Source organism: Oncorhynchus tshawytscha, linkage group LG22 (assembly GCF_018296145.1).
Source record: "Oncorhynchus tshawytscha isolate Ot180627B linkage group LG22, Otsh_v2.0, whole genome shotgun sequence".
In the NCBI taxonomy this organism is placed as follows: Eukaryota; Metazoa; Chordata; class Actinopteri; order Salmoniformes; family Salmonidae; genus Oncorhynchus; species Oncorhynchus tshawytscha.
Window position 1 is genome coordinate 14087504 of NC_056450.1, and position 26060 is coordinate 14113563.

Sequence of the window (26060 nt, forward strand, 5' to 3'; positions counted from 1 at the left end):
TCATTAAGTTGTGCTGACGACACAACAGTGGTAGGCCTGATCATCGACAACGATGAGACGGCCTATAGGGGAGGTCAGAGAACTGGCAGTGTGGTGCCAGGACAACAACCTCTCCCTCAATGTGAGCAAGACAAAGGAGATGATCGTGGACTACAGGAAAAGGCGGGCCGAACAGGCCCCCATTAACATCGACGGGGCTGTAGTGGAACGGGTCCAGAGTTTCAAGTTCCTTGGTGTCCACATCACCAACGTACTATCATGGTCCCAAACATACCAAGACAGTCGTGAAGAGGGCATGACAACCCCCCCCGGAGACTGAAAAGATTTGGCATGGGACCCCAGATCCTCAAAAGGTTCTACAGCTGCACCATTGAGAGCATCCTGACCAGTTGCATCACCGCCTGGTATGGCAACTGCTCGGCATCTGACCGTAAGGCACTACAGAGGGTAGTGCAAACGGCCCAGTACTTCACTGGGGCCAAGCTTCCTGCCATCCAGGACCTATATCATAGGCAGTGTCAGAGGAAAGCCCATAAAATTGTCAGAAACTCCAGTCACCAAAGTTATAGACTGTCTCCTCTGCTACCGCACGGCAAGTGGTACCGGAGCGCCAAGTCTAGGACCAAAAGGCTCCTCAACAGCTTTTACCCCCAAGCCTGCTGAACAATTCATAAAAATCGCCACCGGACAATTTACATTGACACTCCCCCCCCCTCCCCTCGCCCCCACCTACATGTACAGATTACCCCAACTAGCCTGTACCCCTGCACACTGACTCGGTACCGGTGCCCCTGTATATAGCCTCATTATTGTTATTCTTATTGTGTTACTTTTTATTTTAGCCTACTTGGTAAATATTCTCTTCTTCTTGTACTGCACTGTTGGTTAAGGGCTTGTAAGTAAGCATTGCACGGTAAAGTCTACACTTGTTGTATTCGGCGAATGTGGCAAATAAAGTTTGATTTGATTTGACTGCGTGGCCGCACACGACTCCAACTCCATCACCAAGTTTGCTAACTACAAAACGGTGGTAAACCTGATCACAAACAGCGATTAGTCAGCCTACAGAGAGAATGTGGTGCCAGGACAACAACCTCTCCTTCAATGTCAGTAACATGCTGACCAAACCAGATGCGCATGTGCGCCATTGCGCGCATGTTGATTTTGTACCCCCACACTAGACACGATCAGGACACGTAGATTGAAATATCAAAACGTACTCTGAACCAATTATATTAATCTGGGGACAGGTCGAAAAGCATTAAAACATTTATGGCAATTTAGCTAGCTAGGTTGTTATTTTACTTGAAATCACAAGGTCTTCTACTCCGACAATGAATCCACAGATAAAACGGTAAACCAAATTCCTTTCCCGTCATCTCTCGTCCTTCCTCAGGCTTCTTTTTTACTTCTTTGGACTTTATATGGCGGTTGGCAACCAACTTTACGGTGCATTACTACAACCGACTGGAGTGCGGATGTCAGTTCATCTTTCAATCACCCACGTGTGTATATGCTCCTAAACACCAATGAGGAGATGGCAAAAACCAATGAGAAGATGGGCGCATTGAGCATCACAAATATTCTAGCGCCTGGCCACGCAAATGCTCGCTAAGGTACGAGAGCAGTGTAGGTGTACCGCTAGCGACACGAGCGGTGTGGTCAGCATGTTAGACCAAGGACCTGACCATGGACTATAGCAGAAAGAGGGGAGGAGCACGACCCCATCCACATCGACAGAGCTGTTGTAGAGCGAGTCGAGAGCTTTAAGTTCCTTGGCGTCCACATCACTAAGGACCTACCATGGATCCACACACACCAACACAGTCATGGGCATGGCAGCACCTCTTTCCCCTCAGGAGGCTGAAAAGATTTGCCATGGGTCCTCGGGTCCTCAAACAGTTCTACAGCTCCACCATCGAGAGCATCTTGGCTGGCTACATCGCCGCTTGGTATGGCAATTGCACCACCCTTGACCGCAAAGCACAACAAAGGGTGGTGCAGACAGCCCAGTACATCACTGGGGCCGAGCTCCCTGCCATCCATGACCTTTATAGCAGGCGGTGTCAAAGGAAGGCCTGAAAAATTGCCCGACTCCAGCTACCCAAGCCATAGATTGTTCACTCTGCTACCGAAAATGGTACCGGAGCATCGGCTCAAGGACCAACAGGCTCTGAGACAGCTTCTACCCACAAGCCATAACTGTTAAATAGCCAGACTGCTAAATAGTCAATTAATGGTACCCAAACTATCTGCACTGACCCTACGCTCACTCACTAGACTTTATATACACACCATATACACACTACACTGTCACACAAATCCCTCACATATTCAAACACTACATACACGCACATACACACACACATAACACACATCCCGACACAACACAAACAAACACACACACACACACACACTTTTACAATCATCATTTGCTGCTGCTACTGTTCTTTATTTTACTCTTATTATTATCTATCTGGATGCCTTGTTACTTTACCCTGCTTTCATGTACATAAGTACCTCGTACCCCTGCACATTGATCTGGTACTGGTGCTCCCCGTATATAGCTCCATTATATAGGGCAGGGCAGGCACATATAGGAGTGAGCTGATCAGAGCTCTAAAAAACTGCGTTGCATGGGGATGAGGTTTTTCGAAGGCCAGGGGACGTAGTCATGATCACAATTCTGAAAGAGTTCACATGGTGATTCATAAGTTGGTCCCATTCACACTATATCACATGGTGATAATCTTGTAGTGTGAACATTTTATTTTAATTTAAGATTAAACTATATAGGCTCAACAACATTAACCTACTCACAGACAATATTGTAGTCAATGTCTACAGAGTTTCTATTTAGAAAAGACCAAAGAGAAACAAGACCAAATTCTGTTATGGGCTACAGATAGTGCTGTTCCCTGTGACATAGGGGATGATATCAGAGGATCTCTGAGTCATGTAGTGCTCAGTGTTTCTCTGCAGAAAGCTATATCCTTCCTGTACCACAGAGCGACACTACACAGAGCGGCCTACATTAATAATGGTCTAATCAGTGATAATAATAATAAGTTATTACATTTCTACATTACAATTTCTACAGACCTTTTCATAGGGAGTAGAGGGGAACGAGGAAGTGGATATTATTGCCAAGCAGGCTCTTAAACATCCTAATGTTGAGATGGAACTGTCAATCAGTAAAGCAAAAACTAAGGGATTAATAAGAATAGTGGTTAAAAAATAAGTGGCAAGAGTTGTGGAACAGGGTGTGTAAGGGAAGACACCTGTATAAGATCCAGGAAAAGGAGGGGGCAGAGAGGTCCTCAGGCCGAGAGAGAAGGGAGGAAAGTGTAGTCACAAGGCTGAGACTTGGACATACAAGGCTTAATAGTACATTGAAAGTGGTGGGGAAACATCCGACTGGGAGGTGTGATCATTGTCAGAAGATGAAGGCAGTGGAACATGTTCTATTTCAGTGCCAGAAATATGTGAGAGAAAGGGAGCAAATGTTATTGGATTTGTGGAGTAACGGGGTTGAAGAACCAGGATAAAGTGAACTGCTGGGGAACTCTTCAGGGGATGTAGTATTTAATGATGTATTTCGTTTCCTTAGGGAGATTAGATTATTGGGTAGGATTTAGACCTTCACTGTCTCTGGTCCACACTCCAGTCCAGTTGGTGGCAGTAATGCACCTTCAAGTTAGTTGCCAACCGCCATATAAAATCCACAGAAGAAGAAGAAAAAAAAGAAGATGAAGAAGAGCTTTTCATATAATCTCAAAGCGATTCAAGAGCAAAAAACAAGCAGGCAATGTACAGTATCATGACAGGTCAACCAAGAGAGGCGAAGTCTTTGAATGCTGCTTCCTCTGAAGATGGAGAGGGTCAGTTCATGGCTTGAGTGAAGGGAGCTGGTCAGAGGATGGTAGACAAAGGTGATGGAGTCTGCTGATGATCTTGTAGAGGGCAAGTCTTGGAACCAGCCTGTCTTATAACCACTGGGCTTCCACTCTGTGTAGCCCCCACTTGGTTGATGCCTCAGCAGCTCTGGGCATCAAAAAGCTCACCACACAAAGTTCAGAATAGTAGCCAGTCGTCCTCACTACAAGCCCTCTAGGTGCATTTTTTAAAACTAAAACATTAACTAGCTAGCCAAGCCAAAAATATTTAACCTGTCAGTCAACCGCAAATCCGTGGCTCAAAACCACCAGATATATGCAATAAAAAATCATTGTTATCAAAATAAAAAATTTAAAGTTGAAAAAAACACATTTGTACAATAATTACAGAGCTCTCTGCCTAGGCTTCCTATAGTAGTTAACCATCTGGGTTGAGGGACCAAGCGGTCTGCACTATTGCAGAAAATAAAGTCCTTAATGTGTAATAATTCACAACATCAAAAGGTGATGAGGTGTATGTGATATCGAAAAACCACCTACAGCAATTGACTGAAAATCGAGCCACTTTACATTTAAGGTAAGCGGATGGCTGTCCTCTGTGGTAGAAAGACAGAACAGGAAATATTGTACCTTTTCAAGTAGATTGTAACGTATTCGATTTTTTTCTTCCGCAGACCAAGGTGTGATTTATTGGTAATCTACAGTCTTTCAAATAAACATGACACGAGTAGAAAAATATACCCCCATAACAAATATACTTATAATCAAGATTTGTTCTATCTGTGCCAAGAATGTATTATTTTCGCATAATTTCTACAAATTCATAAACATTCACATCTTGAATGTATCGGAACAGTTTACCTCTTATGTGATTGGGTAGTTGTTTCTGTAACAAGAACCACGTGGTTTCGGTGAAGACTTCTGTCATGGCGGGATACATGAAATGGAAAAATGGACCCCTCTCCAAAATAGTTTTGCTAATTGTGCTTTTGTGTATATTAGCTTCACACCAAACCTCAGGTATAGTATATAGCTAGCCAGGTCATTTGAGGCGGGGAATTGATAGCCAATTTGAAATGAGTGATGCTAACTTTTTGTTTGCGATGAGGCAAGCTATCGAGCAAATTTAGCAAACGTTTTAACTGGTCCAGCCAGGTGAACTAACGTTATAGCTAGCGAACTAACGTTAGCTATTCTGTCAGTATCCAGGTGAGATTAGACCCTTCATTCTTAGTCATTGGATTATATATATATCTATATATCTATATATTCTAGCTAGCTAAGTGATTAAAATGGAAAGTTAAACTAGTACCAGAAACTAACTTTAGCTAGCCAGCTGCTGCAACCTTCCGAGTCCACATTCCACAACCTTTAACGTTACTTGCGTAGCTAACGTTAGCTATAACCAAGTCAGCTAACGTTAGCCAAATACTTAAATCGTGGTCTGTTTCTGGTGTCTCACTTACGTTACATAAGTTAGTAGATATGTAGCTACTAGCTAAACCCTGTCATGAAAGCCAATGTCCAGCTTGCCTTTAGTTGGCTTGCTAGCAGATTGTGCAAAGCATACATAAGTTTGCTGGTAAATACAGTCCGTGCCCTCACAACTTGCAATTTTCACAGGAAGTAATATCAACATAATCAATATCAAAGATGGCCAGGAGTCTGACAGAACAGGGTCGAGTCACTTCTGCTATCTCAACCCAATTGTTCCAGGTTGGAAGGAAACATGGACAAGAATCCAGGTAAGAGAGAAGTAGTCTAGTCCCAAATCTGTTTGTGCTCTTGCCAACTTCATTGTTGTATATTTAACTTTTATGAAATATTTTATTAAAGGGATACTTCAAGATTTTGGCAATGAGGCCCTTTATCTACGTCCCCAGAGTCAGATGAACTTGAGGATACCATTTATGTCTCTGGTGGCGGTTTGAAGGAAATTGCTAACTAGCGTCAGCGCAATGAAGAAGTAGATACCCATAGACTTCCAGTCATTGTGCTAACACTAGTTAGTATTGGCTTGTGAAACTACCTCGAGCTTCCTTCGTACTGCAGACAGACGTAATAATGGCATTTACAAATTAATCTGACCCTAGGGAAGTAAAGAAAGGGCCTCGTTGTCAAAATTCCAAAATATCCCTTTAAAATATGCAAATATGTTGATATCTCATTAAATATGTGAATATTTGCATATCGCGCTATTACATTTTTATGGACACTGGGTGATATTTTAATTTCGTTAAGGCATTCCAGGACTGGACGTGTGCAGAGCACATTGTGGATAAATACTTGTTTTCATCTTTCTATCTGTAAAATACTAAAGACAAAAAAAAAAAGTTTCCTAAGAAAATGTTATGTAGAATCAAAAATGGACAACATATCAATTTTCTCTGGGCAATTCTGGAGAATATACAGTTGAAGTCGGAAGTTTACATACACCTTAGCCAAATACATTTAAACCCAGTTTTTCACAATTCCTGACATTTAGTCTTAGTAAAAATGTCCTGTCTTAGGTCAGGATCACCACTTTATTTTAAAAATGTGAAATGTCAGAATAATCGTAAAGAATGATTTTTCAGCTTTTATTTCTTTCATCACATTCCCAGTGGGTCAGAAGTTTACATACACTCAATTAGTATTTTCTAGCTTTGCCTTTAAATTGTTTAACTTGGGTCAAATGTTTCGGGTAGTCTTCCACAAGCTTCCCACAATAAGTTGTGTGAAATTTGACCCATTCCTCCTCCACAGAGCTGGTGTAACTGAGTCAGGTTTGTAGGCCTCCTTGCTCGCACAAGCTTTTATAGTTCTGCCCACAAATTTTCTATAGGATTGAGGTCAGGGCTTTGTGATGGCCACTCCAATTCCTTGACTTTGTTGTCCTTAAACCGTTTTGCCACAACTTTGGAAGTAAGCTTGTGGTCATTGTCCATTTGGAAAACCCATTTGCGACCAAGCTTTAACTTCCTGGCTGATGTTGCTTGAGATGTTGCTTCAATATATCCACATTTTCCACCCTCATTCTGCCATCTATTTTGTGAAGTGCACCAGTCCCTCTTGCAGCAAAGCACCCCCACAACATGATGCTGCCACCCCTGTGCATCATGGTTGGGATGGTGTTCTTCGGCTCGCAAGCCTTCCCCTTTTTCCTCCAAACATAACAATGGTCATTATGGCCAAACAGTTCTATTTTTGTTTCATCAGACCAGAGGAGATGTCTCCAAAAAGTATGATCTTTGTCCCCATGTGCAGTTTCAAACCGTAGTCTGGCTTTTGTATTGCGGTTTTGGAGCAGTGGCTTCTTCCTTGTTGAGCGGTCTTTCAGGTTATGTCGATATAGGACTAGTTTTACTGTGGATATAGATACTTTTGTACCTGTTTCCTCCAGCATCTTCACAAGGTCCTTTGCGGTTGTTCTGGGATTGATTTGCACTTTTCGCATCAAAGAACATTCCATCTCTAGGAGACAGAACGCGTTTCCTTCCTGAGCGGTATGACGGCTGCGTAGTCCCATGGTTTTTATACTTGCGTACTATTGTTTGTTCAGATGAACGTTGTACCTTCAGGCGTTTGTAACTTCCTCCCAAGGATGAACCAGACTTGTGGAGGTCTACAATTTGTTTTCTGGGGTCTTGGCTGATTTCTTTTGATTTTCCCATGATGTCAAGCAAAGAGGCACAGAGTTTGAAGGTAGGCCTTGAAATACATCCACAGGTACACCTCCAATTGACTCAAATGATGTCAATTAGCCTATCAGAAGCTTCTAATGCCATGACATAATTTTCTGGAATTTTCCAAGCTGTTTAAAGGCACAGTCAACTTAGTGTATGTAAACTTCTGACTCAATGGAATTGTGATATAGTGAATTATAACTGAAATAATCTGTTTGTAACAATTGTTGCAAAAATGAATTGTGTCATGCACAAAGTAGATGTCCTAACTGACTTGCCAAAACTATAGTAGAAATTTGTGTGGTTGAAAAATGTGTTTTAATGACTCCAACCTAAGTGCATGTAAACTTCCAACTTAAACTGTATCTAAGGATACCACACAAAATGTGGTGAATGCAGATGCTTCTGAAGCTGAGAAAATGAGTTGGTGTGTGGCAAGAGTCTGACTTTCGGGAAATTTAGTCTGCCAAACCCCTATTTATACCCAATCCCCATATCTTCAAATTAAGTTACTAAATATAGTCCAGTTTGTAACACTATGAAATTAGGTGTAATTTAATGTACTGAGCTTCGAATTTATTGATGTATGTCCATTCTAAAGATATTCAAATTAATACAAATGTTGACGGTTATATGATAAACCAAGGGGAAAAAAACATTTTCATCAAGTTTACATTTTTGTTTACTTTTTGAGAATACTAATGGGCATTTCATATCAGCCTGTGGTGCCTTGCTTTAACAGAAAATGCCTTTGGGAAGTATTCAGACCCCTTGACTTTTTCCAGATTTTGTTAGGTCACAGCTGTATTCTAAAATGGATTAAATTGTTTTTTTCCCCATCATCAATCTATACACAATACTCCATAATGACAAGCAAAAACAGGTTCTTAGAAATTTGTGGTAATTTATAAAAAATGTATAACTGAAGTATTACATTTACATAAGTATTCAGACCCTTTACTCTTGCGTCTTCTTGGGTATGACGCTACAAGCTTGGCATACCTGTATTTGAGGAGTTTCTCCCATTCTTCTCTGCAGATCCTTTCAAGTTCTGTCAGGTTGGCTGGAGATCGTTACTGCACAGCTATACTCAGCAAAAAAAAGGTCATTTTTCAGGACCCTGTCTGTCAAAGATTATTTGTAACAATACAAATAACTTCACAGATCTTCATTGTAAAGGGTTTAAACACTGTTTCCCATGCTTGTTTAATGAACCATGAACAATTAATGAATATGCACCTTTGGAACGGTCGTTAAGACATTAACAGCTTTCAGACGGTAGGCAATTAAGGTCACAGTTATGAAAACTTAGGACACTATAGAGACCTTTCTACTGACTCTGAAAAACACCAAAAGAAAGATGCCCAGGGTCCCTGCTCATGTGTGTGAATGTGCCTTAGGAATGCTGCAAGGAGGCATGAGGACCACAGATGTGGCCAGGGCAATAAATTGCAATGTCCATACTGTGAGACAGCGCTACAGGGAGATAGGACGGACAGCTGATCGTCCTCGCAGTGGCAGACTACGTGTATCAACACAACTGCACAGGATCGGTACATCCGAACATCACACCTGCGGGACAGGTACAGGATGGCGACAACAACTGCCTGACTTACACCAGGAACGCACAATCCCTCCATCAGTGCTCAGACTGTCCGCAATAGGCTGAGAGAGGCTGGACTGAGGGCTTGTAGACAAAAATTACACATGTAGTAAGGCAGATCCTCACCAGACATCACCGGCAACAACGTCGCCTATGGGCACAAACCCACCCATCGCTGGACCAGACAAGACTGGAAAGAAGTGCTCTTCACTGACGAGTCACGGTTTTGTTTCACCAGGGGTAATGGTCGGAGTCGTGTTTATCGTCGAAGGAATGAGCAAGGCCTGTACTCTGGAGCGGGTTTGATTTGGAGGTGGAGAGTCCGTCATGGTCTGGAGCGGTGTGTCACGGCATCATCAGACTGAGCTTGTTGTCATTGCAAGCAATCTCAACGCTGTGCGTTACAGGGAAGACATCCACCTCCCTCATGTGGTACCCTTCCTGCAGGCTCATCCTGACATCCCTCCAGCATTACAATGCCATCAGCCATATTGCTCGTTCTGTGCATGATTTTCTGCAAGACAGTCAGTTTTCTGCCATGGCCAGCGAAGAGCCCGGATCGCAATCCCATTGAGCATATCTGGAACCCGTTGGATCGGAGGGTGAGGGCTAGGGCCATTCCCCCCAGAAATGTCTGGGAACTTGCAGGTGCCTTGGTGGAAAAATGGGGTAACATCTCACAGCAAGAACTGGCAAATCTGGTGCAGTCCATGAGGAGATTAGACTGTTACTTTTGATTTTGACCCCCCCTTGTTAATTTCTGTTAGTCACATGTCTGTGGAACGTGTTCAGTTTGTCTGTTGTTGAAACATGTTAAGTTCATACAAATATTTACACATGTTAAGTTAGCTGAAAGTAAACGTAGTTGACAGTGAGAGGATGTTTATTTTCAGGTTTCCAGAGATGTTCGATCAGGTTTATGTCCGGGATCTGGCAGGGCCACTCAAGGACATTCAGAGACTTGTACCGAAGCCACTCCTGTGTTGTCTTGGCTGTGTGCTTAGGGTAGTTGTCCTGTTGGAAGGTGAACCTTGGCCCCAGTCCGAGGTCTGGAGCAGGTTTTCATCAAGGATCTCTCTGTACTTTTCTCTGTTCATCCTTCACTCGATCCTTACTGGTCTCACAGTCCTTGCCGCTGAAAAACATCCCAACAGCATGATTCTGCCACCGCCATACTTCACCATAGGGATGGTTCCAGGTTTCCTCCAGACATGACACTTGGCATTCAGTGTTCCATCTTGGTTTCATCAGACCAGAGAATCTTGTTTCTCATGGTCTGAGAGTCCTTTAGGTGCCTTTTGGCAAACTCCAAGCGGGCTGTCATGTGCCTTTTTACTGAGGGGTGGCTTCCGTCTGGCCACTCTACCAAAAAAGGCCCGAGTGCTGCAGAGATTGATGTCCTACTGGAAGGTTCTCCCATCTCCACAGAAGAACTCTAGAGCTCTGTCAGTGACCATCGGGTTCTTGTTCATCTCCTTCGATTGCTCAGTTTGGCCGGGTGGCCAGCTCTAGGAAGAGTCTTGCTGGTTCCAAACTTCTTCTATTTAATAATTATGGAGGCCACTGTGTTCTTGGGGACCTTCAATGCTGCAGAAATGTTTTGGTACCCTTCCCCATCTGTGCATCAACATAATCCTGTTTTCAGCACTCTACGGACAATTCTTACAACCTCATGGCCTGGTTTTTTCTCTGACATGCACTGTCAACTGTGGGACCTTATAGTCAGGTGTGTGCCTTTCCAAATCATATCCAATCAATTGAATTTACCACAGGTGGACTCCAAACAAGTTGTAGAAACATCTCAAGGATGATCAATGGAAACAGGATGCACCTGAGCTCAATTTCATAGCAAAGTATCTGAATACTTACAGTACCAGTCAGAAGTTTGGACACACCTACTCATTCAAGGGTTTTACTATTTTCTACTTTGTAGAATAATAGTGAAGACATCACAATTATGAAATAAGACATATGGAATCATTTAGTAACCAAAAAAGGGTTAAACACAGATTTAGATTCCTCAAAGTAGCCACCCTTTACCTTGATGACAGCTTTGCACACTCTTGGCATTCTCTCAACTAGTTTCACCTGGAACGCTTTCCTAACAGTCTTGAAGGAGTTCCCACATATGCTGAGCACTTGTTGGCTGCTTTTCCTTCACTCTGCGGTCCAACTCATCCCAAACCATCTCAATTGGGTTGAGGTCTGCTGATTGTGGAGGCCAGGTCATCTGATGCAGAACTCCATCACTCTCCTTCTTGGTCAAATAGCCCTTACACAGCCTGGAGGTGTGTTGGGTCATTGTCCTGTATAAAAACAAATGATAGTCCCACTATGAGCAAAACAGCTGGGATGGCGTGTCGCTGCAGAATGCTGTGGTAGCCATGCTGGTTAAGTGTGCCTTGAAGTCTAAATATATCAGACAGTGTCACCAGCAAAGCACCCCCACAACATCACACTTCCTCCTTGCTTCACGGTGGGAACCACACATGCGGAGGTCATCCGTTTACCTACTCTGCGTCTCACAAAGACACGGCAGTTGGAATCTAAAATTTGGACTCATCAGACCAAATGACAGATTTCCACCGGTCTAATTTCCATTGCTTGTGTTTCTTGGCCCAAGGAAGTCTTTTCTTCTTATTGGTGTCCTTTTAGTAGTGGTTTCTTTGCAGCAATTCGACCAAGGAGGCCTGATTCATGCAGTCTCCTATTTTTTAAACCTTTTATTTAACTAATGTTGAGATGTGTCTATTACTTGAACTCTGTAGTGCTTGATGGCTTTTGCGACTGCGCTTGAAGAAACTTTCGAAGTTCTTGAAATTGTCCAGATTGACTGGCCTTCATGTCTTAAAGTAATGGGACTGTCATTTCTCTGCTTATTTGAGCTGTTCTTGCCATAGCCCTATTTGGTAAAAGACCAAGTCATATTATCTTCTGTATACCACCCCTATCTTGTCACAAGACAACTGATTTGCTCAAACACATTAAGATGAAAGGGAATTCCACAACTTTTAACAAGGCACACCTTTTAAGTGCAATGCATTCCAGATGTTTACCTCATGAAGAGAATCGTTGAGAGAATGCCAAGAGTGTGCAAAACTGGTCATCAAGGCGAAGGGTGGCTACTTTAAAGAATCTGAAATCTAAAATATTTTGATTTGTTTAACACTTTTTTTTGGTTACTACATGATTCCGTATGTGTTATTTCATAGTTTTAATGTCTTCACTATTATTCCACAATGTCGAAAATAGTAAAACATGAGTAGGTGTGTCCAAACTTTTTACTGGTACTGTATGTAAATAAGGTATTTCTGTTTAAGTTTCAATTCTTTAAAAAAAAAAATGTATTAACTTTTTTGCTTTGTCATTTATGGGGTGTTGTGTGTAGATTGCTGAGGATTTGTTTTAATTTAATCAATTTTAGAATGAGGCTGTAACGTGGAAAAGGTCAAGGGGTCTGAATACTTTCCAAAATGCACTGTATGTTTTATATTTGTGTGTAGCTAATACTTGTCTTATTGCCGACAGATTCGAGTATGGAGCTCGAAACAGCTGAAGGTGACTGTTGTGGAGGATGAGGAGAAGCTGCAGGAACTAGAACACTTCAGTGTCTGGGGTCTTGTGCAGTATCTAATGCTTGAGCAGACCAATGAAACCACCATCAGCATCAGCCTGTTCAGCCCAAAGACCTGCTTCAAGATCGACCCCATCAACCTTGGAGCACAATACACTGTAATGCCCATACGAAGTAAGTTAAAGGAAAGGTGGGGTGTCATTGTTAGTTACGAGCCTATTACATATTGATTTCATGTGGAATCTTTGCTGTCTCTGCTTTACTCCTGCAGAATTTGACATTTACATGTTTGTGACATTCCTGGCTGGAGTGCTGTTATTCATCTTTGCAGACTCACTCAGCAGGTAACTAAATTAATTGTGTTCACATTTCACCCTCTATTTTAATGACATGATCCTGATAATCTCGCCTTTATGATTGTAATGGCTGCGGGAAGATATTTAGGGGTGGGGCTGTAGAGAATTTATTCTTGCCGCGCTGCTGAGGACCATTTTTGTCCGCTCATACAGGAGTAATAAAGGCCCAGTGAACACCATTTTTTTCTCACAATGTGGATTATTATTTATTTCTGATTTATCAGGTGGTGCTGCAGCACCCCTACTTCCTGCAGCTAGGATGATTGATGTGTTTTTTTTGTCTAACAGGAGTCAGGTATTCTATTACTCTGCTGGCATGAGCACAGGTATGATTGCCTCCCTTATCATCCTCATCTTCATCATGGCACGCTTTCTGCCCAAGGTAAGAAGTCAAGTCTTCTATATCAAGGCCTCACCCACTACTAACACATTTTGATTTGAACAAAGCAAAAAGTCTGGGTGTACCCTGAGTTCATATTTGGGAGACCTTTCTGATTTGTATCATGTACGAGAGTCATGAAAATATATGTTTAGATTTCATGCCCCATAATCTTCATTTTCTTTTCTCAGAAAAGCCCATTTTACATGGTAATAGTTGGTGGCTGGTCCTTTTCCATTTACATCATCCAGCTTGTGTTCAGGAACCTGCAGATGATTCTGAGAGAGCACTGGCACGTGGCTTTTGGTAAGTATCGATTGTAATAAACACAATCGCAACAAACTCTGGGAAGTGCCTTGTTTATCGCTCAAACTTTTTGTATCTGGTATGATAAGTCCACAACCATTGCTCCATGTTTGTAGTAGGAACAGTTGAATGAATTGTTTCTGTGTACTTTAGGCTATGCTGCAGTGGTTGGGTTTATCAGTTTTGCCGTGTGCTATCGTCATGGCCCTCTTGTGGAGGAAAGGAGTATAAATATCCTGTCCTGGACACTGCAGTTGTTTGGCCTGCTACTGATCTACAGTGGGATCCAGGTTCAGCAAGTGGCATTGGCCATCATCGTGGCTGCCTTCTGCTCTAAGAACCTGGAGTATTCCATTTCATTGATCCTTCTGGCTTGGCGGTAGTTTTTTATAACTCTAATGATTCCTTTATTCGTGTTTATTGGCATTTTTAATAATGTTAATTCTCATTGTGCAGCAAAGTCACGCCAACTCTGCGCTGGAAGCCAGAGCCTCGTCGGCTGCTGACTGAAGAGGAGTTCCAGAAACAGGGGGAGGTGGAGACGCAGCATGCCCTGGAGGAGCTGAGGAAGTACTGCAGCAGTCCAGACATCAGCAAATGGAAGACCGTCTCTCGACTTGCGTCCCCAAAAAGGTGACAGTCAGTAGCATTGAAATACCTACTGAAATGTATGTACTGCTAGCCTGAAAAGCTAGATTTCGGTCCCAGGGTGACTTATTGTCTTTTTAGGTCTATTACTAGTCACCTAACTGTCTCTTTCCCATTCCTGGTTTGAACTAAACATATGATCAGTGTTGTTCAAAAGCTTGATGTTGTGATCCACAGGTTTGCCGATTTTGTGGAGGGATCACCTCACCTGATATCGAATGAGGTTTCTGTGCACGCGCAGGAATATGGATCGTTCTTTGAGGATGATTTCTTTGACACGGATGAGGAAGATGATGATGATGATGATGAGAATATGATGAACGCTTTGAAAAAAGACCTTGGATGGAAAGACAGAGACTTGTGAAGGTGAATAGATGTGGTTATTTTCCTGTAGCAAGGTTAATGGAGCATAGTGCTGACTGGCTTTCAACCCCTACAGCTCTCCTCCAACCATAAGACAGGTGCTCATGAATCGCCATGGAGATGGTGGAATCTGGCCATTGCTAGGCCTGTGAGCTAATGTCTGGCATCCAGGTTGCGGCATACATTATATTGTACACTGAGTTTACAAAACATTAGTAACACCTTCTTAATATTGAGTTGCTCCCCCTTTTGCCCACAGAACAGCCTCAGTTTGTCGGCGCATGGACTCTACAAGGTGTTGAAAGCGTTCCACAATGGTGCTGGCCCATGTTGACTCCAATGCTTCCCACAGTTGTGTCAAGTGGGCTGGATGTCCTTTGGGTGGTGGACCATTCTTGATACACACGGAAAACTGTTCAGCTAAAAAAAAACAGCAGCGTTGCAGTTCTTGACACACTCAAATTGGTGCGCCTAGCACCTACTACCATACCCCATTCCAAGGAACTTATATTTTTGTCTTGCCCATTCACCCTCTGAATGGCACACATACACACACAATTCATGTTTCAATTGTCTCAAGGCTTAAAAATTTTAAAAAGTTACCTGTTTTCTCCCCTTCATCTACACTGATTGAAGTGGATTTAACAAGTGACATCAAGAAGGGGTCATAGCTTTCTCCTGGTCAGTCAGTCATGGAAAGAGCAGGTGTTCCTGATGTTTTGTATACTCAGTGTAGATTGCTTATGGCAACCACCTGTTTTGGTTATCGACACAGAGCCAGATTCTGACTTGAGAAATGAGACTGTAGTGTTTCTCAAATTAGGATTGAGTCCTGTGTTTGAATTAATCTGAGAAACCTATTGGTCAGTAAGTAAAGGTTTATGACCACTAAGAATGAGGTATTTTATTTTCTTGGAGGAATGTCACAACTTTATCTTGGTCTTAACTGCAAGGTCATTTTTTGACATTTGTTATCTTTGGTATTATTGTTGATTTTACGTAACATTTTTTTGTCATCAAACACATGTCGATGTAAACGGGAAGAAATTCATAGATGACAAGTAAAAAAAACACAAAAAAAGGCAAACTGACATCTGTTTGGGAAGAAATTCATATTTTGGTATTTAAAGCACGATGTTTATAGCCATTGAGCCTGGATTTATATCATTTTAAAAATGTACGGGAATAAAAACAGTAATGTGTAAGTGTACCAGTGCAAGTATTATAACCTTTCTTTGACGTTGTGTGACACGTCTACATTATGTTCTTAGTTAGTTAGTTTCATGTTTTGTTTGGACTGAGATTTATAGGTTTCATATCCATCTAATATATTTATAAATCCTTTTTTACATCAGCAGTTGTCACAAAGTGCTTCTACAGAAACCCAGCCTAAAACCCCAAAGAGCAAGCAATGCAGATGTAGAAGCACAATGGCTAGGAAAACTACCTAGAAAGGCTGGAACCTAGGAAGAAACCTAGAGAGGAAGCAGGGTCTGAGGCGTGGCCAATTATTTAGAGTACATGGCCATTAAAGCCGGATTGTTCTTCAAGATGTTCAAAAGTTTGTAGATCACCAGCAGAGTCAAATAATCACAGTGATTTATAGAGCACGTGTCAAATTCATTCCATGGAGGGCTGAGTGTCTGCAGGTTTTTTCTGCTCCCTTGTAATTGATTGATAAATTAAGGTCACTGATTAGTAAGGAACTCCCCTCACCTGGTTGTCTAGGTCTTAATTGAAAGGAAAAAACAAAAACCAGCAGACACTTGGCCCTCCATGGAATGATTGTGACACCCATGTTACATCTGAGGTGCTGACCTTTTGCACCATCTGTATATGTCAGTTGGCTTTTCAAATCTGAGCATTCAGAGGTCGAGACAGCAGGTGCGGTAGAGAGAGAGAGTCGAAACAGCAAGTCCTGAACAAGGTAGCACGTCCGGTGAACAGGTCCAGGTTCCATAACTGCAGGCAGAATGGCAGAACCTGGATGAGCAGCGCGACCAGGTGGATTGGGGGCGGGGACTGCCAGGGTTCATCAGGCCAGTTAGTCCTGAGGCATTGTCCTAGGACTCAGGTCCTCTGGGAGGGAAGAGCGAGAATAATTAGAGAGAGCATACTTAAGATCACACACGACACCAGATAAGACTGGAGAATTACACCAGATAGGACAGACTGGCCCTATCCTGCCGGCATAAATACTGGAGACGGGATTCGGGGACACTGGCCCTTCCAAAGTTACCCTCGGACAGCATATCACAAGCATTGCCTTAAAAATGGATAATACTTTTATACTGTGAGATATTGTACTTTTGTATTCTGGCCTCTATTCTGTGTGGTAGAATTGGCTATGCATAAGCCTTTACAGATTTGGTGGCCAGGTAGTTGTGTACTGTTCATTGTAAATAATCATGTGGATGTCAAATTAATGATATCGTAAAATCCCACTTCATATTGAGACATAATTTCCACCAGTGGAAAGCCCACTCGCCTGTTGCTGTAGAAGGGGAATACTGAGAGGAGCATAAATCCCTAGAAAGATGGTGGTACTGAATGATGTATTGTCTGTATGAGTTGTACTGAAACTGCTATACATGAACAACAGGGGGTGCAATACACCTTTTATGTGGATATACAGTATTTCACAGTAAGCATACGGGTAACCTAATTTTGCAGTTACAGTAGTCTCTGGTGAGGTGGGATTCCTCCCACAATAACCTGCAGTCAGAGAAGACTTATCTTTCCCCACCCATTTTTATGAGGTTCTCGGGACAGTTACCTAGAATCCCCAAAGTTTTCCTGATGAGTAAGAGCAGAGAATGTTCAGAAAATTATATCCAAACTGAATAACGTATTTATTTTTTTGTTCAAATTTTGGAAAAATATCTAGTTTCATGAGGAGTTGTGGTTTCTTTAAAAACTGATAGAATCATCCAGGAATATGCAGCTTTATGTGAAACTTCTAGGGTACTTCTGATATGCTTCAGATAAGTAATGTGGTTATCAACATGTATCCAGGGGGTATGGCTAAATGGTATTATTATGCTGTATATTTATTTTAACTAGGCAAGTCAGTTAAGAACAAATTCTTATTTACAACAACGGCCTACCCTGGCCAACACTGGGCCAATTGTGCGCCACCCTATGGGACTCCCAATCATGGCCGGATGTGATACTGCCTGGATTCGAACCAGGGGCTGTAGTGACGCCTCTTGCACTGAGATGCAGTGTCTTAGACCGCTGCGCCACTCTGGATTTTCTGGTATTTAGGGACAAACACCCTATGCTTTGACTAACTAAAATGTTCACCTTGACAACCTTCAATATTACCAGGTTTCAGAATAGATTATCATCCTGTTAGCTGCAATTCTCAAGCCAGGTGGTGCAACACTTTTGCTTTTCACTTCTACCTCTGAAAAGGTGGCACAAATGTTGTTTGCATTCCAGACAGTGGGTGTGAGTCAGGCAACCCCATATGGGTTTCTGCAGTCTGACAGCTGATGGTGGAGCTACTATATCATTTGCATGTGCTTCCCAGGAAAAACAGATGGGCATATTCTACAGTGTAGTCAAATTATTACCCAGGACACCATTTCCACTACTTCCCCCAGGAGAGCAAACACACCACCTCAGTAGGGAGACACCTCATAACTGAAATGCAAACATGGTCATATCTCAGGCGGAAATCCCTGTTTTATCAGCACATCACAGGAAACGTGACAGGCCTCATGTAAAGTGTGTGGAGTTCCCCAGAATCCCCACACAGGCAATCTGAGAATTTACATGATGGTACGACCCCTCACTCCTGCACAATGTTACTATACTCCTGTGTTGCTTTTCCTCACTGCTGAACATTCCCCTTAGGTTTCCCTCTTATGTCATTCAAAACCCACACCATCCGTGGGATTAGATGAGAACAATCAATGCAATAATTAAACTTGTTCTTGTTTAATTATTAATCTGCTGCACAGTGCACTTGTGTGAGTACAAAATGGTAAGGATGTACCCCAAATTTCCAAACAAACACAGGAAGTATTTAGATGTAGGCTGAAGAATCAAACCTGATATTGGAACATTCCTTTTTAGGCACTATCACATATTGAGAATGCTCACATGGCAATGTATATCCAAGAGTCTTCACATGGATTGGTCAACAAACTAAATGAAAAAAATGTGGCAGCCAACTGAAAACTTTAAGGCACCACAAACATACTGGTGCCCACCATTCCATTTTTATGGCTGCCACTATCCTAAACTCTGTAATCACACATTCTAATGTGTGGACAAATACAAGTAATTATGAAGACTTAGTTTTCAAGCTGATGAAGTTCACATTAAAGCTCTTTCTAGAAAACAATGGCAAATACATGTCATCCAACCAAAGAGAGAAGAATGGTTTGAGGATACATGCACACAAACATTATTCATTTTCATTATATGACATTTATATAGTGAAATAAAGCAGAAGCCACTCAGTAACTCTTAATCATTATAGCTTGGTGTTCAGCACATTTAGCTTCCTTTGTTTTTGGGTCAGAGAGGTAACATGAGCTGTGCAATAAAAACAACAATTTCCTTCAAAACAGCTCAAAGTTACTGAACATGTCTTCTTCACTTCCGCCTCTGGACCTTAGAAATGAACTACACATAAATAAAACATAAATCTGATACTATCCAGTTGTGTCAGTACTTATTGATCCCAAATATTCGTACTCCATGGAACAGGGGCAGCTTTGGAAGGAGGACACAGGAGAGAGCCTGTATTGACCAGGAAATGCATGGCATCGTACTTGGTGTAGAAACTGGCTAGAATATACCTGAATAATTAACAGATGGTTTAGGGTTATTATTCAATGCTGATAACAAACAAGAATGCAATAATTCAATACTTACTCATCTACGTTAATCTATCATTGCAAGCCATAAGAAAAACTTACTGTAAAAAAACAAAATAAAAGGTTTTGCTCCAAAAGCGCATGGATAATATTAGTATGCACAAATGTTCTGTCTTACAGTACAATGGGTGAGATGGTGAGGAATTTGCGTGAGGATGTGAACTGGATGCCGTTGTCCATCTGTTCCCAGTGTGTGAGTAAACAAGCTTTGCCTTTGGTCTGGGGTCTCAAAAGGAGTTCCTTTCACCGTGTGCAGAAACAAGTACATCACCTGTGGTGGACAGATCACACATACTCTATATATACAAAAGGATGTGGACTAGAGGTCGACCGATTAATCGGCATGGCCGATTAATTAGGGCCGATTTCAAGTTTTCATAATAAATCGGTAATCAGCCTTTTTGGATGCCGATTACATTGCAATCCACGAGGAGACTTCTTGGCAGGCTGACCACCTGTTACACGAGTGCAGCATCAAAAGGACCTTGTGGCTGCAAGGAGCCAAGGTAAGTTGCTAGCTAGCGTTAAACTTATCTTATAAAAAAACAATCAATCTAAACATAATCACTAGTTAACTACACGTGTTTGATAATATTACTAGGTTAACTAGCTTGTCCTGCGTTGTATATAATCAATGCGGTGCCTGTTAATTTATCATCGAATCACAGCCTACTTCAACTTTGCCAAACAGGTGATGATTTATCAAAAGCACATTTGTGAAAAATCATTACAAATGTACCTAACCATAAACATCAATGCCTTCCTTAAAATCAATACACAGAAGTATATTTTATTAAACCTGCATATTTAGTTAAAAGAAATGCATGATAGCAGACAATATTAACTAGGGAAATTGTGTCACTTCTCTTGTGATCAGTGTAAGCAGAGTCAGGGTACAGTTTAAGTCGGAAGTTTACATACACCTAAGCCAAATACATTTACACTCAGTTTATAACAATTCCTGACATTTAATCCCAGTAAAAATTCCCTGTTTTAGGTCAGTTAGGATCCCCACTTTATTTTTAGAATGTGAAATGTCAGAATAGTAGTAGCGAGAATGATTTATTTCAGCTTTTATTTATTTCATCACATTCTCAGTGGGTCAGAAGTTTACATACACTCAATTAGTATTTGGTAGCATTGACTTAAATTTTTAAACTTGGGTCAAACTTTTCGGGTAGCCTTCCACAAGCTTCCCACAATAAGTTGGGTGAATTTTGGCCCATTCCTCCTGATAGAGCTGGTGTAACTGAGTCAGGTTTGTAGGCCTCCTTGCTCGCACACGCTTTTTCAGTTCTGCCCACAAATATTCTATAGGACTTTGTGATGGCCACTCCAACACCTTGACTTTGTTGTCTGTAAGCCATTTTGCCACAACTTTGGAAGTATGCTTGGGGTCATTGTCCTTTTGTAAGACCCATTTGCTACCAAGCTTTAACTTCCTGACTGATGTCTTGAAATGTTGCTTCAATATATCCACATCATTTTCCTCCCTCATGATGGCATCTATTTTGTGAAGTGCACCAGTCCCTCCTGCAGCAAAGCACCCCCACAACATGATGCTGCCACCCCTGTGCTTCACGGTTGGGATGGTGTTCTTCGTTTCTCCAAAAAGTACGATCTTTGTCCCCATGTGCAGTTGCAAACCGTAGTCTGGCTTTTTTATGGAGGTTTTGGAGCAATGGATTCTTCCTTGCTGAGTGACCTTTCAGGTTATGTCGATATAGGACTCGTTTTACTGTGGATATAGATACTTTTATACCCGTTTCCTCCAGCATCTTCACAAGGTCCTTTGCGGTTGTTCTGGGATTGATTTGAACTTTTTGCACCAAAGAACGTTAATCTCTAGGAGACAGAACGCGCCTCCTTCCTGAGCGGTATGACGGCTGTGTGGTCCCATGGTGTTAATACTTGCATACTATTGTTTGTACAGATGAACGTGGTACCTTCAGACATTTAGAAATTGCTCACGAGTTATGAACCAGACTTGTGAAGGTCTACAATTTATTTTCTGAGGTCTTGGCTGATTTATTTTGATTTTCCCATAATGTCAAGCAAAGAGGCACAGAGTTTGAAGGTAGGCCTTGAAATACATCCACAGGTACACCTCCAATTGACTCAAATGATGTCAATTAGCCTATCAGAAGCTTCCAGAGCCATGACATCATTTTCTGGAATTTTCCAAGCTGTTTAAAGGCACAGCCAACTTAGTGTATGTAAACTTCTGACCCACTGGAATTGTGATACAGTGAATTATAAGTGAAATAATCTGTCTGTAAACAATTGTTGGAAAAGTTACTTATGTCATGCACAAAGTAGATGTCTTTACCAGCCTGCCAAAACTATAGTTTGTTAGCAAGAAATTTGTGGAGTGGTTGAAAAATGAGTTTTAACGACGCCAACCTAAGTGTATGTAAACTTCCGACTTCAACCGTATATGGAACAGTTTGGGCCGTCTGGCTCGTTGCGAACTGTTTTTCTTCCTAACAAAGACCGTCATTAATTTTCCAGAATTTTACATAATTATGACATAACATGGAAGGTTGTGCAATGTAACAGCAATATTTAGACTTATGGTTGCCACCCGTTTGACAAAATACGGAATGGTTACGTATTTCACTGAAAGAATAAACGTTTTGTTTTCAAAATGTTTTTTTTCCGGATTTGACCATATCAATGACCAAAGGCTGGTATTTCTGTGTGTATTTCTGTGTTATTATAATTAAGTCTATAATTTGATATTTGATATAGCGGTGGTAGGCAGCAGCAGGCTCGTAAGCATTCATTCAAACAGCAGTTTACTGCGTTTGCGAGCCGCTCTTAGCAATGCTTGAAGCACAGCGCTGTTTATGACTTCAAGCCATCAACTCCCGGGATTAGGCTGGCAATACTTAAAGTGCCTATAAGAACATCCAATTGTCACAGGTATATGAAATATAAATGTTATAGAGAAATAGTCGACGCGTCATAATTCCTATAAAAACTACAATCTAAAACTTCTTAACTGGGAATATTGAACCACCAGCTTTCAAATGTTCTCATGTTCTGAGCAAGGAACTTAAACGTTAGCTTTTTTACATGGTACATATTGCACTTTTACTTTCTTCTCCAACATTGTGTTTTTGCATAATTTAAATCAAATTGAACATGTTTCATTATTTATTTGAGACTAAATAGATTTTATTTATGTATTATATTAAGTTAAAATAAAAAGAGTGAATGTTCATTCAGTATTGTTGTAATTGTCATTTTTATAAATATATAGAAAAATCTTCCGATTAATCGGTATCGGCGTTGAAAAATCATAATCGGTCGACCTCTACAACAGACACACTTATTAGTCATTACAATGTCATAACACAAGTCTGCATTACTCTACTGTTCAAAATTATGGGGATCCAATAACTTAAATAGCTATATCTATCAAAAAGAGTGGCTTAAATATAGTTAAATGTCATCTACATCTGATTGGAAAAACAAAAAACAAACTATAAATACTTGTTCTGACCAGATTATGGATGACATTTGTGAGGGTCCAGACAAGGGGCACTGTGAGGACAGGGATGCTCAACAGGATGACGTGCAGCACGGTGACCAGCAGTAGGTATGCCTGCCAGATCCCTCTGCTGTTCATTACCTGCGTGTTGGGGTTCACCTCACTGTGAGCCACACCCACATTCATCCTGAGGGAACAGAGGCTGATTACAAATGATGGTCATTGGACATTGAAGCTTGATACAGGAAACATTGAAGCTTCATGCAGGTAAGGAATATACTGGATCTAGGCCTACGGCTTGGGAAATTCCTATTAATTTCTAGAATTGAAGTATGATATTAAATGGAACATTTGAAAGAGCAGATTTTTTGATTGGTATATGAATAACAAAATCTAGAATTCAATTCTGTGAAAATTGTACTCAACAAAAGGAGAATGGGTACATCATTTGCATATTTCACAGTTCCCTCAATTACTCATTTCATAGATCAACGTGAGAAGATGAGGTAGGCTATGTCAGATATAGAACATTGATGTCAAGTGGGAAGTAAAAATCTAGCGGCCTAGTTCTCCTTCCAGTATACCACTAGGTCAGGTAAAGTGACCATCTGTTACTGGATCCTATTATCGTGGGTAGGTAGCTATCAATATACTCTACATATTTCATGGCTTGTATAAAAAAAATATATATATATATATATTCCAATCCAAGTGTATTTGAGAAATTGAGAATTCTGCCACTGATCCCCACAGCCATGATCCCTCCCTCAGACTGGCTAACTACTACGAAAACTAGCTAATATCTTGTTGTGGATATAGCAAGTGGGTCTAACATAAACTCATCTGACTGAGTAGCTCATGCCACTTTAGTCCTTATTTGGTGACTACAGCCGGTCATTTAGAAGTCAGCTATTAGTTAGCTAGCTCTTTAAGTTAAATGGACAATCAGCAGTTCCTACGTCCATTTTCATACTTACATGTACCCATTGATTTAAAAAATATATTACTTACAAATGCCTTAGTTCAACTGTCGTACCCCATCAGAACCCAAAATATATGCTTGTTTTACTCCAATGTTTGTAAACAAAGTAAATGTAAACAAACACTGTATTGCATAATAAACATGGTTAAAACTACCCTTGCAAAAGAAGTGCAGTAAAAGTGAGATAAATGTAGTCAACTGTGGTATTGCAGATACTGTACTGCAGTTATACTGCACTGTAACTGCAGTTACACTGCAAAATTACTGCAGTAAAAAAAAAAATGTGCATACGTACTTCAGTTATACTGCAAACTTTTTTTTATATCATGGATGGTCAGTCCTGTCTTTGAATTTGCGAGCGTTTACAATTCTCAAGCCCCATACACCCGCTTTATACCGAAACAGTGGTGGGGAGATAGCTTTGTTATTGTTTCCACCGCCGATTGCTGCTTTAACTAGCTAGCTAGCTAAAAGTCTATCTAACTAGCAAGCTAACTCCACCAGCAAGCTGGCTAGCTAGCTACTGTAGCTAAATAACAACAGCTGTTTGTGCCGTGAAAACTAAAATTAATCTGCAAAATCTATTTAGATTATGTGAATAGGTGCTAACACATGACATTTAGCACTTTGGATCAAACTTTCCTTACACTCTAGCTAGAAACTCACATTTTGTTGTAACCAGGAAATCACTAAACTTGCTCATTCCATTGCTCGTTTAGGATTGGCTGTAATGGTGCCATGTCAGTTATTATCAGAATCGGATTTTACTGCACAACAGCTTCCCAATAATAAAGTTAAAACGAGTGAGCGGCAGTGGTGTAAAGTACTCAATAAAAATAATACTTAAGTCGTTTTTTGGGGTATCTGTACTTTACTTTACTATTTCTATTTTTGCCTACTTTTACTACATTCCCAAAGAAAATGACATTTTTACTCCATACCCTTTCCCTGACACCCAAAAGTACTCGATACAGTTTGACAGGAAAATGGTCCAATACACATACTTATCAAGAGAACATCCCTGGTCATCCCTATCGTTTGTAAATTATGTCTGACTGTTGGAATGTGCCCCTGGCTATCCGTCAATTGAAAAAACTAGAAAATTGTGCGGTCTAGTTTGCTTAACATACGGAATTTGAATGGTTTATACTTTTACTTTGTCTTTTGAGTACATTTGAGCAATTCCATTGACTTTTAATACTTAAGTTTATTTAAAACCAAATACTTTTAGACTTTTACTCAAGTAGTATTTTACTTGGTGACTTTTACTTGAACTTGAGTCCTTTTCTCTTAAGGTATCTTTACTATTACTCAAGTATGACAATTCAGTACTTTTTCCACAACTAATGAGCGGGCAGAAAAAAACAAATATGCATAATTGTGGGGGGGAGAAATAAAATACAAAATAATGTTTTTGCTTATGTATTACCAGTACGTCAGTGTGCTTTTTAATTAATAAATGTCTTCAAAAGAGTTCTGCCCAGTCAGTGAAGGAATGAGTCATAAAACAAACTTCCTTGTATACATTAGCTTATGCACTGAGTGCAAGTTCCTTTTTTGGGGAAAGTGAGTACAACATTATTTTTTGACAGTTTAAATTACTGTCAACATTACGTAATCATTATTGGAAGGAATTGTAGTCAGCATTATACGTCTACCCACAATAATAGACATATTGAAGTATGGGGCAACAATAGGAAGCTGTGCACCTCCATGAAGAATAACAGGAATGTTTTAGGAAAGCACAGCTTCCTTCTTATGTAGTGTAGTGCTTGACTGCAGTTTGAGAAATCATGTAACAGCCATTAGAGATTCCTTGATGACCTCCCTAGCATAGATTATTAGCTGTTGAATAATATTTATTATTACAGTAGATCAGGGGCAGACTGGGAAAATAATT

General features: G+C 41.0%; 1 protein-coding gene and 1 pseudogene across 2 annotated transcripts; one reads left to right on the forward strand and one right to left on the reverse strand.

Annotated features, from left to right (window-relative positions):
* Positions 1 to 4775: 4775 nt before the first annotated feature.
* On the forward strand, positions 4776 to 14793 carry LOC112221852 (nuclear envelope integral membrane protein 1). Of its 2 annotated transcripts, none has more exons than XM_024384243.2 (9): positions 4776 to 4916; positions 5520 to 5641; positions 12693 to 12912; positions 13010 to 13082; positions 13383 to 13476; positions 13665 to 13779; positions 13933 to 14125; positions 14236 to 14412; positions 14605 to 14793. In XM_024384243.2, the coding sequence occupies exons 1-9, from the start codon at positions 4823 to 4825 to the stop codon at positions 14789 to 14791; spliced, it is 1275 nt and encodes a 424-aa protein (XP_024240011.1). In that variant the 5' UTR covers positions 4776 to 4822; the 3' UTR covers positions 14792 to 14793. The 2 variants fall into 2 exon arrangements, with proteins under 2 accessions (XP_024240011.1, XP_024240009.1); XM_024384241.2 differs by having other exon boundaries at positions 4777 to 4916; positions 13933 to 14158.
* Positions 14794 to 18719: 3926 nt separating this feature from the next.
* LOC112221853 lies at positions 18720 to 24966 on the reverse strand (annotated as a pseudogene).
* Positions 24967 to 26060: the final 1094 nt, after the last annotated feature.

What these genes read in the sequence shown, in the direction of transcription:
- LOC112221852 (XM_024384241.2), top strand. Translation starts at nt 4,823, where the DNA reads ATGGCGGGATACATGAAATGGAAAAATGGACCCCTCTCCAAAATAGTT. An exon ending in GCACTGGCACGTGGCTTTTG is followed by an intron (nt 13,780 to 13,932) that starts GTAAGTATCGAT and finishes TGTGTACTTTAG; the next exon opens with GCTATGCTGCAGTGGTTGGG. An exon ending in CGACTTGCGTCCCCAAAAAG is followed by an intron (nt 14,413 to 14,604) that starts GTGACAGTCAGT and finishes TGTGATCCACAG; the next exon opens with GTTTGCCGATTTTGTGGAGG.